Below are 16,246 nucleotides of genomic sequence, written 5' to 3' on the forward strand. Positions count from 1 at the left end.
TTGCCTACCCCTGTTCTTCAGTGATGTTCCGAGATGCTAAATGGCATTTGATTTAGTTACATCCAACATCAACGCCTAATTACATTTGTCACTTTCTCTATTGGAAGCTTTCCCTAATTGGTCCAAATGCATCCACATCACTAGTGAGGGAGCAGCACATCCCTGGTTCAGGTGATACCTCTGGAGAAAGAAATAAAAAATAAATCTGCGCTATCAGGGTGACAAGCAGCTACATACAATCCAGTGAAACCAAGGAAAGAAATACAAACAAAATTCAAAAAAATGCAGCGCTGAAAATGAATAGTAGGAAGACCGTGATGTCTATGTTCGACATTCACAGGTATCAATGTAAATAAGTGAATAACATTAAAAGTGATATCAATTGGTATAGTGAAAGCACTATGGACCTTATTAACAAGGCAATATCTGTATATGCATAAGTCCACAAGAATATACGTAAAAATAAAAGTCCATATATATAGACGTGGAAAAAATGTGGAAATTATTTTTGTTGAAATCATCAATGAGAGATCATAGTGACAAGACACCCACGGTGATTCTATTGGAATGTGATGATAGTGATAACGCCCACCACCAAAGGGGAGGCTTACCGGATGCGATGGACCCAAATGAGCTTATACCCAAAGGGTCAAATAGGCTTGTAGGCAGTACAGATGAGATGGTACAGGAACACGCCAGCGCAAACGGACAACAAACAGCGATAAGATCTTCGCTTGGTATCAGGTGGAGGGGGTACCTCAGCTAGGAGATGGCTCATACAGTTGGAAGAGCTTGCCCAAATTATGTGGAGGAAAACGAAAGGCACATAGCGTGATACCGTAAAAACAGCAACGTTTATTATCGGTTAAAAACACTTACAGTTTAGTGGATAAAAAAGGACATCAATGTTTGTAAAGTGCATGGCAGCAGTAGAGTCCCGACATGTTTCGCTACAACTAGCATCGTCTGGGGTGAAACCCTACTGATGCCGCCATGCTTAAATTTAAAATCTGACCTCCTTGGAAACACACCCCTAGGGGATCGTCCAATGGAAATGCACTTCCGGGTCGCCTCAGTAATAATAAATTGTTTAAATATATAATAAATAAAACATATAGATTCTGTGTTCCAATGAATATTATTATCATTTGAGGCTAATTTATTATTTAGAATGCACTAACCTGATCCGTTTGTGAAATGAGACAAACAGTCCATAGTGATCTGGTGTGATAAAATCACATTATATAATCCCATATGACTCCAGGATGGAACTCGGGGCCAATGAGATCAATCAAGGTCCCTATGTGAGGGACGTGGATAAATAGTTGATTCGATCGCTGTCCCGGGTCCAGCCGGCATTTGGGTCACGTGACCGCGCTGAACGAGGGCGCATAAACAAACCGTCATGAGACGCGCCAGTCTGTTCATTCGCTCCGATGGAGTGACATGTGCGATGGGCGTGTTCTCACTGGTACATAGTGCGTACGTGTGTATATGCGTGCGTTGCGCTCCACGTTTGAATGAATCCAGTGCGCTGCGCTCCACTATGCGTTCCGGGATGCGGAAACGAACTCACTATCCCGGCAGACGCAAATGATATATATTAAATAAAACAGGGGATAAACGTGGAAGTAAAATTAAGCTATCACTAAAACGGTAAAGTGTGGTGAAATAAAATTTACGTCCATACAAAAAGGTAACTCATTGATTCCATAATAGGAGTCACATTAAGGGGACAGTGTATATATTGCCTATGAATGTCAATAAGCATCCTCATTTATAAAACAGGACTAATGCCCCCTAGAAAGGTAATATAAACCTATAGGGGATGTTTTTTTTTTTTTTTTATATAAAGGGAGAATTTACCCAATCCATTGGGTCTATGTCCAATTACAAGTCTGAGCGTGTGAAACTACAGAGACCAGGAAATGACACTCCTCCGAACGAACCCCTATGCAGGCTATAAATTGAACAACAATATCTATAACCATATTAAAAATTAATACGATACATGTTATTATATGTATACATAAAAATCTAAAACAATAATAAAACAGGTGTGGATGAAAGAAAAGAAATAAATGTTGTTTCATAGAAACATGCCATACCATATAGAAATAATAATATGTCTCAAATGAAACTGATGTGTTAAAAATGTATAGAACAATACATGGTAGATAGGGACATCTATATGTTTCCTAGGATTTGTTAATAAAAGAGTTGATGTCCCACTCTACATTAAGGCCCAATGGTGTATGTGTACCCAATTCATATATCCAGAAGGTTTCGAGTTGAGACACCCCACGGGTTTTTGGGCTACCTCTCCATGGCGACACAAATTGATCTATAATAAGAAATTGTGTGCCAGTGGGGTTCTGGGCATGATGTTTTTTATAATGCCTGGGTACAGTATGATAAATGTCACCGGCTAAAATAAGAGCTATATGCTCGGCAACTCTTACAGAAAATTTCCGGATAGTGCGGCCAACATATTGTTGGCCACACGGACAAGTGATGAGGTATACAACGTACTTAGTTGAACAGGTACAGAACTGTTTGATAGGATAAACTTTCCCGGTTGTTGTGGACCGAAACTCAAGGTTCTTAGTCCTGCCTGAGATGTTATACCTACATACCGTACACTTCTTACAAGGATGGTAACCAACTAACTGGAAAAAGAAAGAAGGGCGTGTGGGGGGGTTGATAATATTCGGGGCTATTTTGCTTTGAAGTGATGGTGCACCCCTGAATATAACTTTGGCTCGTTCGGGTAGAACGGATCCCAAAACTCGGTCATTTCTCAATATATTCCAATGCTTGGAAACAATGGATTTGACTAGTTTATGTTGCATGGAGAAAGACGTGAGCAATGCCCATTTGAAACTCTCATCTTGTTCTCTTTTTGGTTTAACCTCTAATAAGGAACTTCTATCCACTTCAAGCGAGGATTTAAGAGCCAGTTCTATGTTGGCAGGATCATATCCTTTCTCAATGAACCTATTTTTGAGGATGTTAGCCTGTGTAGAGAAAGTATCTAAATCTGTACAGTTCCTTCTCAACCTGAGAAACTGACTTCGGGGTATAGAGTTCAGCCATGACGGATGATGGCAGCTATCAGTTGAAATGAAGCTGTTACGGTCAGTTTTTTTAAAAAATGTTTTAAACTGAAACCGGTTGTTTACAATGCTAATCTCCAGATCTAGAAATTGAATAGTATCTGAACTAGCAGTATGGGTAAGAGATATCCCCCTGTCATTGTTGTTCAAATGACTCATAAAAATTTCTAGTGTTTCCAAACTGCCATCCCATAGGAGGAGGATGTCGTCAATATACCTCGCCCAGAACACCAGTGAAGTGGTATTATAGGCATAGACGACATCCTCCTCCCATTTGGCCATGAACAAATTAGCGAGGCTTGGGGCATATTTAGCCCCCATAGCCACGCCTCTCTGTTGTAAATAAAATTGTTCATTAAACCAAAAATAACTATGTTTGGTGGCAAATTTTAACAATTCCATGATGTAATCTGTCTGGAATGGGGCTAATGTCTGATCTTTCTTTAAATAATAATGTACGGCTTCAAAACCTGTATCGTGAGGGATGCACGTATAAAGTGACGCTACATCGGCTGTCACCATAATATATTTACCCTTTATTTCAACACTATCCAATTTATTTATGGTTGCCCTTGTATCTTGAAGATAGGAGGGAGTGCGTTGTACCAAAGGTTGTAAATAATTATCAATGTATCGACCCACCCTGGAAGTAACAGAGTCGATCCCACTTAAAATGGGTCGACCAGGTGGGTGTACAGGGTCTTTGTGGACCTTAGGAAGATAATATATGGTCGGTATCCTAGGAACCGTGGGGACTAAATATTTCTTTTCTTTCAAATTTAAAATCTCTCTTTCAAAACCACTATCAACTAGTGTTTGTAGCTCTGCTTTAAACCGGGATGTGGGATTGGCGGCCAATTTGGAATAAGTATTGGGCTCGTCCAATAATCGAAACATCTCGGTTTCATAGTCGGATTTGTCGAGGATGACTATGCCACCCCCTTTGTCCGCGGGACGGATAATGATGTCCTTGTTTTGACATAAGGATTTAAAACCGACACTGGACATCGGAAGATTAGTATTACGTCTATCTGGTATCTCTGCTAGATCATTCAAGACAAGATCTTTGAAAATATTAACTGCGGCTGCGGCTGGAACAGATGGATTAAACAATGAAGGGTTCCTCAACCCTGAATGTACTGTGCCAGAGGTAGCCGCTCTAGGTTCATTTCTAATGGGGTTAGTAATTAGGTATCTTTGTATGTTAATTTTACGGATGTATTTTTGGATATCGATAAACGTTCCAAATTTATCTAAACGTTTCGGAGGGGCAAATTTGAGGCCCTTATCCAAAACGGATAGTTCATCCTGTGTGAAAACTTTAGTACTCAGATTAAAAACCCCTTGTCCTTTTATGTTCGTCTTCGTTTTCCGCTTCTGAACTCTCTTGCCCCCTCGGGTACCTCTCTTAGATCGGAACCCCTTACATTTGTGACTTGGTCCTCGTGAAAATCCCGTTCAACAAAGGTATCACGATGGGTTGGGGTGTAACTACGATTGGACGGTTCGTGATGGTCCCAGCTACGATTATAGTAGCTGTCATTACGCACCTCTCCCAAAGGAGAAAACCTATTGTGAACAGGAATATGTTGGAACCCATAATAGGGGGAGGGGTCTCTGTAGGGACCTTGTCTCTCCCTATGTCTTGCGGGGGAAGGTCCATACAGTCTATCATCATAATTATAATGAGGATAAGATTGATGGGAATTACCTCTAGATTGTCCTCTATTTCCTCTGTTGCCTCTGGATCTACCCCTACCTCGATGGGGCTGACCAGAGACACGAGGGGAGGAGTATTGAACCCTGGGTTGAGAAGAATGTGGTTCAACCACCCGGGACACCTGCATAGATGGAGCCCTTAAAGTACTTGTACTCTGACCAGTAGAAGGGCCTACATTCGAATTGGGAACAATGCTAGAGGAAGATGCTGAGACTGGAGTTGAGTCCATATCTGTGCTAAATGATGTTGAGAAAAGTTTTTGCCAGTTGAAAACTGTGTGATTTCTATAATCACCAGCATCCCTGGCATACTTCTTGTGTTTTTTTAGTTTTTGGTCTCTGTCTTCTTTTTCCAAAAAAGACTGAAGGCTGGTTGAGAGGGAGATGTACTCTAGAGATTTCTTGTGTGAAACCAGTTTCTCTCTGAGTTCTTTTATCTCTTTATCAAGAGCAACCAGTCTAGTCTTCTTTTTGGAAAGTAAGACCCCTAAAAATGCTATACCAGCATCATTGAAATACTTGAACCAGGAGTCTATTTCTAGATCTCCCTGTTGCGGTTGGACCTCCCACCTGAGACTCCTTGGTACCATTCGGTCAGTAATATACTGGTCCAAAAATACAAGATCCCATTGGAGGTGCAACTCAGATGACATGACGTTTTTAAGTCTGGTGAACAAACCTCCTATCTCTGAGTCATTTCCTGTAACGGTGAACACTCCATCAGTGTCCACGGTACGGGAAGCTCTATATTCAAATATATCCATATGAAGGCGTGTACTCAGAGAAATAGATAGCAGCAAAAATGAAATCACAAAACAAGCAAGAGAGAAATAAAAAATAAATCTGCGCTATCAGGGTGACAAGCAGCTACATACAATCCAGTGAAACCAAGGAAAGAAATACAAACAAAATTCAAAAAAATGCAGCGCTGAAAATGAATAGTAGGAAGACCGTGATGTCTATGTTCGACATTCACAGGTATCAATGTAAATAAGTGAATAACATTAAAAGTGATATCAATTGGTATAGTGAAAGCACTATGGACCTTATTAACAAGGCAATATCTGTATATGCATAAGTCCACAAGAATATACGTAAAAATAAAAGTCCATATATATAGACGTGGAAAAAATGTGGAAATTATTTTTGTTGAAATCATCAATGAGAGATCATAGTGACAAGACACCCACGGTGATTCTATTGGAATGTGATGATAGTGATAACGCCCACCACCAAAGGGGAGGCTTACCGGATGCGATGGACCCAAATGAGCTTATACCCAAAGGGTCAAATAGGCTTGTAGGCAGTACAGATGAGATGGTACAGGAACACGCCAGCGCAAACGGACAACAAACAGCGATAAGATCTTCGCTTGGTATCAGGTGGAGGGGGTACCTCAGCTAGGAGATGGCTCATACAGTTGGAAGAGCTTGCCCAAATTATGTGGAGGAAAACGAAAGGCACATAGCGTGATACCGTAAAAACAGCAACGTTTATTATCGGTTAAAAACACTTACAGTTTAGTGGATAAAAAAGGACATCAATGTTTGTAAAGTGCATGGCAGCAGTAGAGTCCCGACATGTTTCGCTACAACTAGCATCGTCTGGGGTGAAACCCTACTGATGCCGCCATGCTTAAATTTAAAATCTGACCTCCTTGGAAACACACCCCTAGGGGATCGTCCAATGGAAATGCACTTCCGGGTCGCCTCAGTAATAATAAATTGTTTAAATATATAATAAATAAAACATATAGATTCTGTGTTCCAATGAATATTATTATCATTTGAGGCTAATTTATTATTTAGAATGCACTAACCTGATCCGTTTGTGAAATGAGACAAACAGTCCATAGTGATCTGGTGTGATAAAATCACATTATATAATCCCATATGACTCCAGGATGGAACTCGGGGCCAATGAGATCAATCAAGGTCCCTATGTGAGGGACGTGGATAAATAGTTGATTCGATCGCTGTCCCGGGTCCAGCCGGCATTTGGGTCACGTGACCGCGCTGAACGAGGGCGCATAAACAAACCGTCATGAGACGCGCCAGTCTGTTCATTCGCTCCGATGGAGTGACATGTGCGATGGGCGTGTTCTCACTGGTACATAGTGCGTACGTGTGTATATGCGTGCGTTGCGCTCCACGTTTGAATGAATCCAGTGCGCTGCGCTCCACTATGCGTTCCGGGATGCGGAAACGAACTCACTATCCCGGCAGACGCAAATGATATATATTAAATAAAACAGGGGATAAACGTGGAAGTAAAATTAAGCTATCACTAAAACGGTAAAGTGTGGTGAAATAAAATTTACGTCCATACAAAAAGGTAACTCATTGATTCCATAATAGGAGTCACATTAAGGGGACAGTGTATATATTGCCTATGAATGTCAATAAGCATCCTCATTTATAAAACAGGACTAATGCCCCCTAGAAAGGTAATATAAACCTATAGGGGATGTTTTTTTTTTTTTTTTTATATAAAGGGAGAATTTACCCAATCCATTGGGTCTATGTCCAATTACAAGTCTGAGCGTGTGAAACTACAGAGACCAGGAAATGACACTCCTCCGAACGAACCCCTATGCAGGCTATAAATTGAACAACAATATCTATAACCATATTAAAAATTAATACGATACATGTTATTATATGTATACATAAAAATCTAAAACAATAATAAAACAGGTGTGGATGAAAGAAAAGAAATAAATGTTGTTTCATAGAAACATGCCATACCATATAGAAATAATAATATGTCTCAAATGAAACTGATGTGTTAAAAATGTATAGAACAATACATGGTAGATAGGGACATCTATATGTTTCCTAGGATTTGTTAATAAAAGAGTTGATGTCCCACTCTACATTAAGGCCCAATGGTGTATGTGTACCCAATTCATATATCCAGAAGGTTTCGAGTTGAGACACCCCACGGGTTTTTGGGCTACCTCTCCATGGCGACACAAATTGATCTATAATAAGAAATTGTGTGCCAGTGGGGTTCTGGGCATGATGTTTTTTATAATGCCTGGGTACAGTATGATAAATGTCACCGGCTAAAATAAGAGCTATATGCTCGGCAACTCTTACAGAAAATTTCCGGATAGTGCGGCCAACATATTGTTGGCCACACGGACAAGTGATGAGGTATACAACGTACTTAGTTGAACAGGTACAGAACTGTTTGATAGGATAAACTTTCCCGGTTGTTGTGGACCGAAACTCAAGGTTCTTAGTCCTGCCTGAGATGTTATACCTACATACCGTACACTTCTTACAAGGATGGTAACCAACTAACTGGAAAAAGAAAGAAGGGCGTGTGGGGGGGTTGATAATATTCGGGGCTATTTTGCTTTGAAGTGATGGTGCACCCCTGAATATAACTTTGGCTCGTTCGGGTAGAACGGATCCCAAAACTCGGTCATTTCTCAATATATTCCAATGCTTGGAAACAATGGATTTGACTAGTTTATGTTGCATGGAGAAAGACGTGAGCAATGCCCATTTGAAACTCTCATCTTGTTCTCTTTTTGGTTTAACCTCTAATAAGGAACTTCTATCCACTTCAAGCGAGGATTTAAGAGCCAGTTCTATGTTGGCAGGATCATATCCTTTCTCAATGAACCTATTTTTGAGGATGTTAGCCTGTGTAGAGAAAGTATCTAAATCTGTACAGTTCCTTCTCAACCTGAGAAACTGACTTCGGGGTATAGAGTTCAGCCATGACGGATGATGGCAGCTATCAGTTGAAATGAAGCTGTTACGGTCAGTTTTTTTAAAAAATGTTTTAAACTGAAACCGGTTGTTTACAATGCTAATCTCCAGATCTAGAAATTGAATAGTATCTGAACTAGCAGTATGGGTAAGAGATATCCCCCTGTCATTGTTGTTCAAATGACTCATAAAAATTTCTAGTGTTTCCAAACTGCCATCCCATAGGAGGAGGATGTCGTCAATATACCTCGCCCAGAACACCAGTGAAGTGGTATTATAGGCATAGACGACATCCTCCTCCCATTTGGCCATGAACAAATTAGCGAGGCTTGGGGCATATTTAGCCCCCATAGCCACGCCTCTCTGTTGTAAATAAAATTGTTCATTAAACCAAAAATAACTATGTTTGGTGGCAAATTTTAACAATTCCATGATGTAATCTGTCTGGAATGGGGCTAATGTCTGATCTTTCTTTAAATAATAATGTACGGCTTCAAAACCTGTATCGTGAGGGATGCACGTATAAAGTGACGCTACATCGGCTGTCACCATAATATATTTACCCTTTATTTCAACACTATCCAATTTATTTATGGTTGCCCTTGTATCTTGAAGATAGGAGGGAGTGCGTTGTACCAAAGGTTGTAAATAATTATCAATGTATCGACCCACCCTGGAAGTAACAGAGTCGATCCCACTTAAAATGGGTCGACCAGGTGGGTGTACAGGGTCTTTGTGGACCTTAGGAAGATAATATATGGTCGGTATCCTAGGAACCGTGGGGACTAAATATTTCTTTTCTTTCAAATTTAAAATCTCTCTTTCAAAACCACTATCAACTAGTGTTTGTAGCTCTGCTTTAAACCGGGATGTGGGATTGGCGGCCAATTTGGAATAAGTATTGGGCTCGTCCAATAATCGAAACATCTCGGTTTCATAGTCGGATTTGTCGAGGATGACTATGCCACCCCCTTTGTCCGCGGGACGGATAATGATGTCCTTGTTTTGACATAAGGATTTAAAACCGACACTGGACATCGGAAGATTAGTATTACGTCTATCTGGTATCTCTGCTAGATCATTCAAGACAAGATCTTTGAAAATATTAACTGCGGCTGCGGCTGGAACAGATGGATTAAACAATGAAGGGTTCCTCAACCCTGAATGTACTGTGCCAGAGGTAGCCGCTCTAGGTTCATTTCTAATGGGGTTAGTAATTAGGTATCTTTGTATGTTAATTTTACGGATGTATTTTTGGATATCGATAAACGTTCCAAATTTATCTAAACGTTTCGGAGGGGCAAATTTGAGGCCCTTATCCAAAACGGATAGTTCATCCTGTGTGAAAACTTTAGTACTCAGATTAAAAACCCCTTGTCCTTTTATGTTCGTCTTCGTTTTCCGCTTCTGAACTCTCTTGCCCCCTCGGGTACCTCTCTTAGATCGGAACCCCTTACATTTGTGACTTGGTCCTCGTGAAAATCCCGTTCAACAAAGGTATCACGATGGAGAAGGGGAGTTGGTTTTGAATGATTAGTGCAATATGCCTCAAAGTTAAACTCCATTCTTCTATTTGGTTTGGTCTTGTTCTAGGGTGGTTGAATTCTGGAAGACAATTCTGGCCGACAATCTGTAGGGGAAATAAACGTCCCATATAGCCCTATTCCTCTCGTTAGGTGTGTGTGACTTCCTTGAGGCCTCTCAAAAGGGAAAAAAAATGTTTTCTACACGGCATTTTAAGCAAGGAAGGCAGTGCTACTACAATGGAATCAGGCTCAGCCGCCCACTAGACAGCTCTGGCAATCCTTGGGTAATACAGCCCTCCCGCTTGATAAACAGACATACTTGGGTAGAAATTGTCCTAAAACATTTGATAGAATTTGGGCAGCCTGGGTGAAGGCGAAACATCTGGCCCTTTGAGTAGAGCCGGGTTGCTCTTTCTCCTCTCATTATCACATGCCCTCACTTAGATCCTCTTTACAACTTGTATATCGTATAGGATATGGGTTCCACTTTGAAGGTGATAATGCACCCCCCCCCCCTTTATTATCTTTACGGTTCCATCCACACAGACTTTGTTGTATCTGTCACAAGCAATAGACCAAATGATTGTTACGTTTGCCGTTTCTCATTTATACTTGCAATGATATGTATGGTGACTATTTGATCTATGTCTGTATGTAATGTACCCCTCGTTTCTGCCCGTTTTGTGAAACTTAAAAAAAAGATAAATTCCATGTATAGTATATTTATACACAATTACAGTGTCAGGCTGGGCTCAGCTGTCTGTAAATTGCCAGTACTCATCATTCCACGGCTCACCTGGTGTTCATTTTCTGCTCTTCAGTCCAGCCCACAGCCAGCCCCTTCTGGCCATTTAAACTGCCTTGCTCATTCATTCAGCGCCATCGCCTTGGTCAACATATCTAGAGACTCTCTGCTGTGTTCCTGTTGAAGACTTGCCTGGCTGACATCCCTTCTGGTTCCTGATCATGTCTGCTGCCTCTGACTACACTGATCTCTGGCTTCCGGATTTCATGGCTTGTTCTCACTACTGAACCCTAGCTATGTTTTGACTATGTTTACTATTTTTACCACTTTATTAAAAAGGTGTGTTTTTTTTACTGCATTTTCTGTCTCATGGTTCCCGACATACAGTGGTTCAAGCTAGACCTATGTAAGAACCAGAGCTTGACAAATTTGCATAGAATCTAGGAGCAAGCTAAACGAGTTAGGAGCCCGTTTTTAGTTTTTTTAAACAAAGCTTTATTTTCACCCAAATAAAAACCTTCTGGTATGTAGCGGTGATGTGTATCTATGCACAACACAGGTTTACACACAAAGAATAAATGAAGGTGTCAGTATGTAGATGAAGAAGCAGATGATGGAGAAAAAAAAAAAAAAACAACTACATATAAAGCAGCAGAGCTAGGGTTTCTATTTTGTTTTTAGATGTTAACCACTTCAATACCGAGCACTTTCACCCCCCTTCCTGCCCAGGCCAATTTTCAGCACGGTCACACTTTGAATGACAATTGAGTGGTCAAGCAACACTTTATCCATATGAAATGTTTATCTTTTTTTTCCATACAAATTATGCTTTTTTTTTGGTGGTATTTATTTACCACTAGGCTTTTTAAATTTGTTGCTGAACATTTTAAAATAAATTTTTTTATTTTATTTATTTAATTACTGTTAGAAAATTTTGCAAAATAAGTAATTTTTCTTCTTTACTCATGTACACGGATAAGGTGGCAATGATGGGCACAGAGTTGGCACCGATAGCTGGCACTGTTGGGCACTGATGACAAGGCACTAATATGCTGGACTGAGTATACATGTGCATGTCAGAATTGGCGGTTACCGGCTCTCCTTTCCTCACACCGTGACAGAGAAAAGGAAAGTACTGTCGATAACCAGCAAGTCTGTTTACAATGTGATCAGCTGAGATTGGACACAGCTGATCACATGGTAAAGGGCCGCTGTGATTGACCTTGCAGGAACATGCGCACTACATTCATTGATGCACTGTGCTGCCTTTCATTTTGAGTAGCAACCCCACCCACAAAAGTCATTGCACCTGGGTTGCACAGAGCTGCAACACACCATAGTGAATTTTGGTGCATTGTTCTGTGTGACTGCCCTCCCCTCCGCTGCCCATTCATAGAAGGATTTGTGAATAGGTTCACATAATCCAAAGCCTTCTGTGATTGGACAAGAGAGGAGAGAGCAGAACAGTTGCAAGCAACTCTACAGCCACAGAGAGAGACCTGAAGGTTCAGTGTTGGAGACTTTGACAATGCCCTGTAAGAGGGGAAAAACGCGTCAACGTAGATTCCGGTTCCTTAGTAATGTCACGTCTGGCAAGCGGTGGAACGCACACGAGGTTGCTGCAACCTACCGAGTTCCTGGAGCGAGCCGACTGCTTTACCAATTCAATGTCAAGTGTAATGTTAAACTTTTTATAAAATAAACAAGAATGTACTACACTATACAGATTCTCTGTCCTTCATGCATGAGTGGTCACTACAGAGGATTCCTCACCAGTTTAAGCCTAATAGACCCACATGCAGTATTGCTAAGGGGTCCATATTATCTGGCGAGTAAAAAAAAACAATAGGGTTGGTGTGGAGCACTGATCACCGTGTGACCATTTGGAAGGATGTTTTTTGGGGACTTTTTAGTCTACATATATTGTTTTGGACGCAATTATTTGTTTAAAATATACAATTCGTTGGACTATACATTTTATGTATGCACAGTTTCGGCACTTTAGTTGTTTGATGCAAGCACATTGGAACATTATTACTGTTTGCTTTGTGGTTTTATATGCACAATAAAAATATAATGTAGAAAAACAAAATAAAAACAAAAAAAAAAAAAAATGCACTCCGGATGCGCGTTTGCTTTCAGTTCATTCACACCACAAAAACTCTTCCTGGATGCGTTTCTGCATTCACCCTTTTAATGCTTTCTAGTGTGTTTTTTTTCCCCTCTCGTTTCTATTTTTCAAAAGTTATTTTTTTGTTGCTTTAAAGCATTACGTTGCGTTTTTAGGGCCAGTTCACGCCAGATGTAGTTCTGTGCGCTTTTTTCCTGCACTATTAAAAAAAAAAAAATGCATGCACAGCATTTTCAATGTATTCCAATGGCTCTAGTTCACACTTCTGCGGTGCAGAAACTGACTGCATGGTGTGAACTAGAGCCATTGGAATACATGGAAAACACTGTGCATGCATTTTTTTAAATGCAGAAAAAAAGCGCAGGGAACTGAATGGAACTGCGTCTGGTGAGAACTAGCACTTAATGCATTTTGCCACGTTCCAGTACTGCCCTAACTTTGAGTACCCTGGAAAGCACTGCACTAGCGTGTCCTATGTCATTGGAACCCATATAACCTATTGTCAATGCATTTTTGATGTAGGAAAAAAATAAATAATAAAAATGTACTGGACCGCATCTGTGGTGAACCAGCCCTTTCACGTGGTTCTGTGCATTGCAGTGCAATAATATGCAAACACATTGCATCAAATGGCACAGCTCTGCAATGCAGAGAAACACAATTATAAAATAACATATAATAATAAACACAATATTAAAAATAGATAAAGGGTCACTAAAAGGAAAACTATTTTTTTGCTGAAATTACTGTTTACAGGGTATAGAGACATAAAAGTTAACTGATTCCTTTTAAAAATGATTACAAATAGAAAAAAATCAATCCTATAATGTGCCTGCAGGTTAGTTTTACTTTTAAACTGGTTTCATGTTCCTGTGAACTAGAGAGACACACAGAACACAAACAAACAAATCAGTGTTTTGTTTTTAAAATGAATCTGATTGGTTCTGTGAAGTTTTAGACACACAGTAATGACAGCTTAGACCACAGTGAAAAGCTCCCAGTATGATGGTTATAAGGAGCCAGACAAGCAGGAAGTGTGGAGATCACAGCAGAATTACAGCTACTTCAAAGCAAAAATGAACAATAAGGACATGAAACCAGTACTGCAGTAAGGTAAAGGAAGCGATTTAGCTAAAAAAAAAAAGATTTCTTTAGTGATCCTTTAAAAATAGATAAAAATTGATTTGAAAAAAAAAAAAACAGGCCCTTACACGCATTTCTGTGCGTTGCAGTGCGATAATATGCAAACATGTTGCATAATATGGCACAGCTCTGGAACACAGAAATACAATAATAAAAGGATATATGGTAATAATAATAGTGTTAAAAGGTGGGGAAAAAAATCTGCGCTAAAACCCCTTATTAAATCAATATAATGTGAAAATAAAGTATAATGAAATTGTTGTGAAAAAATCAAAACGTGCTGGTGTAACCAAAACTAGTGGTACTGCATAAAGATTTATAAAAAAAAAAAAAAAAAAAAAAAAGAAGAAGAAGTGGTGCTGCAACTAGATATCCTGAAATAATCAGTTAATACACATATGAAACAACTATTTTTTGCTTCATAATAATAATAATAATAATAATAAACACAACAATAATAACACAAAAATAAAATAATAATAACAAATCACAATAATAAAAATAAACACCATAATAAAAATATTATAATAATAAACAAAATATATATACAAAATATATTGTTGAACAACATAGGCCCTTCCACGCATTTCTGTGCGCTGCAATAATATACAAGGCAGATAAACACAGCTTTCTGGCGTGAACAGGACATTGTGTCATTGCAATTACCTGCGTTTTTGCGTGAGGAAAATCGCAGGTGAGCGCACATAGTGTGAATAGGCCCTTGTATGGGGGAACATGCTTAGTGCAGCAAGAAGGGTGAGGGGTCCTCCTTTAGATTCTGGGGGGGTTAATGGGTAGAGAAAGGCTGCATTAGACCCATCTAGCTATTTCTAGAATAATGGATGTGGGTGATGTCCATGTATACCAGGTGTGAGGAATAGGACCCTGTGCCCATCCATCCATCCATCCCTGATCCCCATGGTTACCTGTAGCTTGGCTGAGGTTGGACCTCCTGTGTCTCCTGTTGCCAGCACTGTCCCTCAGCTCCTCCTCCTCTTCCTCCAGCCAGGCTTCAGCCATCAGCAGACAGCATAGGAGGGCAGAGGCAGGAGAAAAATCACATTCCTTGTGGTGTGCAGGCCGAGCTGTGCTCTCCTCCGTCCTCTAGGCTCAGCCCCTGGATCTCCCGCACCTGACTCCTCGATGATGGCACATACAGCCTGCCAGGCCGGCCACATAAACTTTCCTCATCCGAGCACGGCTGGCCTGGCTGCTAGTCACAGGAAACTTCCCCGGCCAGCTTCTCCCGGTCCTCCTTCCCTGCACTTTCTAAATATTCCGGTGTCAACAGGAAATTGTTCTCTCCTTCTCCCTGTGATAGTAAAACAAAAGGCGGAGGGGAGGGGGGAGGAGGAGAAGGAGGTACCTGCACAAGGAGATGGGTGCAGGCATGTGTGTGAGGGAGAGAGAGAGAGGAGCCGCTTACTGCTAATCACAGCTCTCCTCAGGCATGGCACCCAGCCTCTCATCCACAGCCAATCAGCTGCCAGCCTTCACTGGCAAAGCACAACTGAGCATGCTGAAGCTAGAAGCCGATTGGTTACTGGGCACTGCTGCTCCTGTTTTAGTAAATGGCCCTTTTCTAGATCTTCTCCAATTGGTATTAATAAAGGAAAGCATACAGGGGAGAATACATATGTTCTCTGTTACAGCATGGTCATTACATATTCCTTCAGTACACGTTCCATATTCGAATTTTTATAGAAAACATGGGAATAGAAAACACTTCAGCACACGTTCCATTCAGAACCTCTCATTGCCTTAAGGTGGTTGGAGAGGCCAAGGTTCCATTCACACCTCGCGATTTGGAATTCAATTTGCTCAGCGATCATCACTGCACAACGCGTGTTTGGGGTGCCATTGTCCCTTAATGGCACCCCAAACGTGATGCGATTCTGCTGAAAAAAATCTAACAAAGCTTGTCACCTCAAAATAGGAGCAGCAGCTTCTTTTCAGGTGACAAATTCAAGTGAATAGGCTGGCCCTATGCAACATGAAAAAAAATCACATGCCAATTACTCAAACAAAACGTGAACCCTTTCCTGCTACGCGAAAGTGTGAACACAATCTAAAGGTTTTTTTTTTTTCCCGTAAACTTAAGGGTACTTTCACACTGGGGCGGTGCCAGTGTTAAAGCTTTA

General features: G+C 40.6%; 1 protein-coding gene across 2 annotated transcripts in view; it reads right to left on the reverse strand.

Annotated features, from left to right (window-relative positions):
- SH3D19 (SH3 domain containing 19) overlaps positions 1–15,498 on the reverse strand; it is a 114,946-nt gene extending 99,448 nt beyond the window's left edge. The window contains exon 1 of one of the 2 annotated variants that reach the window (XM_040331894.1): positions 15,032–15,495. In XM_040331894.1, coding sequence (XP_040187828.1) covers positions 15,032–15,125 — 94 coding nt within the window. In that variant the 5' untranslated portion in view covers positions 15,126–15,495. Of the gene's footprint in view, positions 1–15,031 lie in introns of both variants that reach the window. The other variant, XM_040331895.1, reaches the window with a different exon arrangement.
- Positions 15,499–16,246: the final 748 nt, after the last annotated feature.

Source organism: Rana temporaria, chromosome 1 (genome assembly GCF_905171775.1).
Source record: "Rana temporaria chromosome 1, aRanTem1.1, whole genome shotgun sequence".
Taxonomy (NCBI): domain Eukaryota; kingdom Metazoa; phylum Chordata; class Amphibia; order Anura; family Ranidae; genus Rana; species Rana temporaria.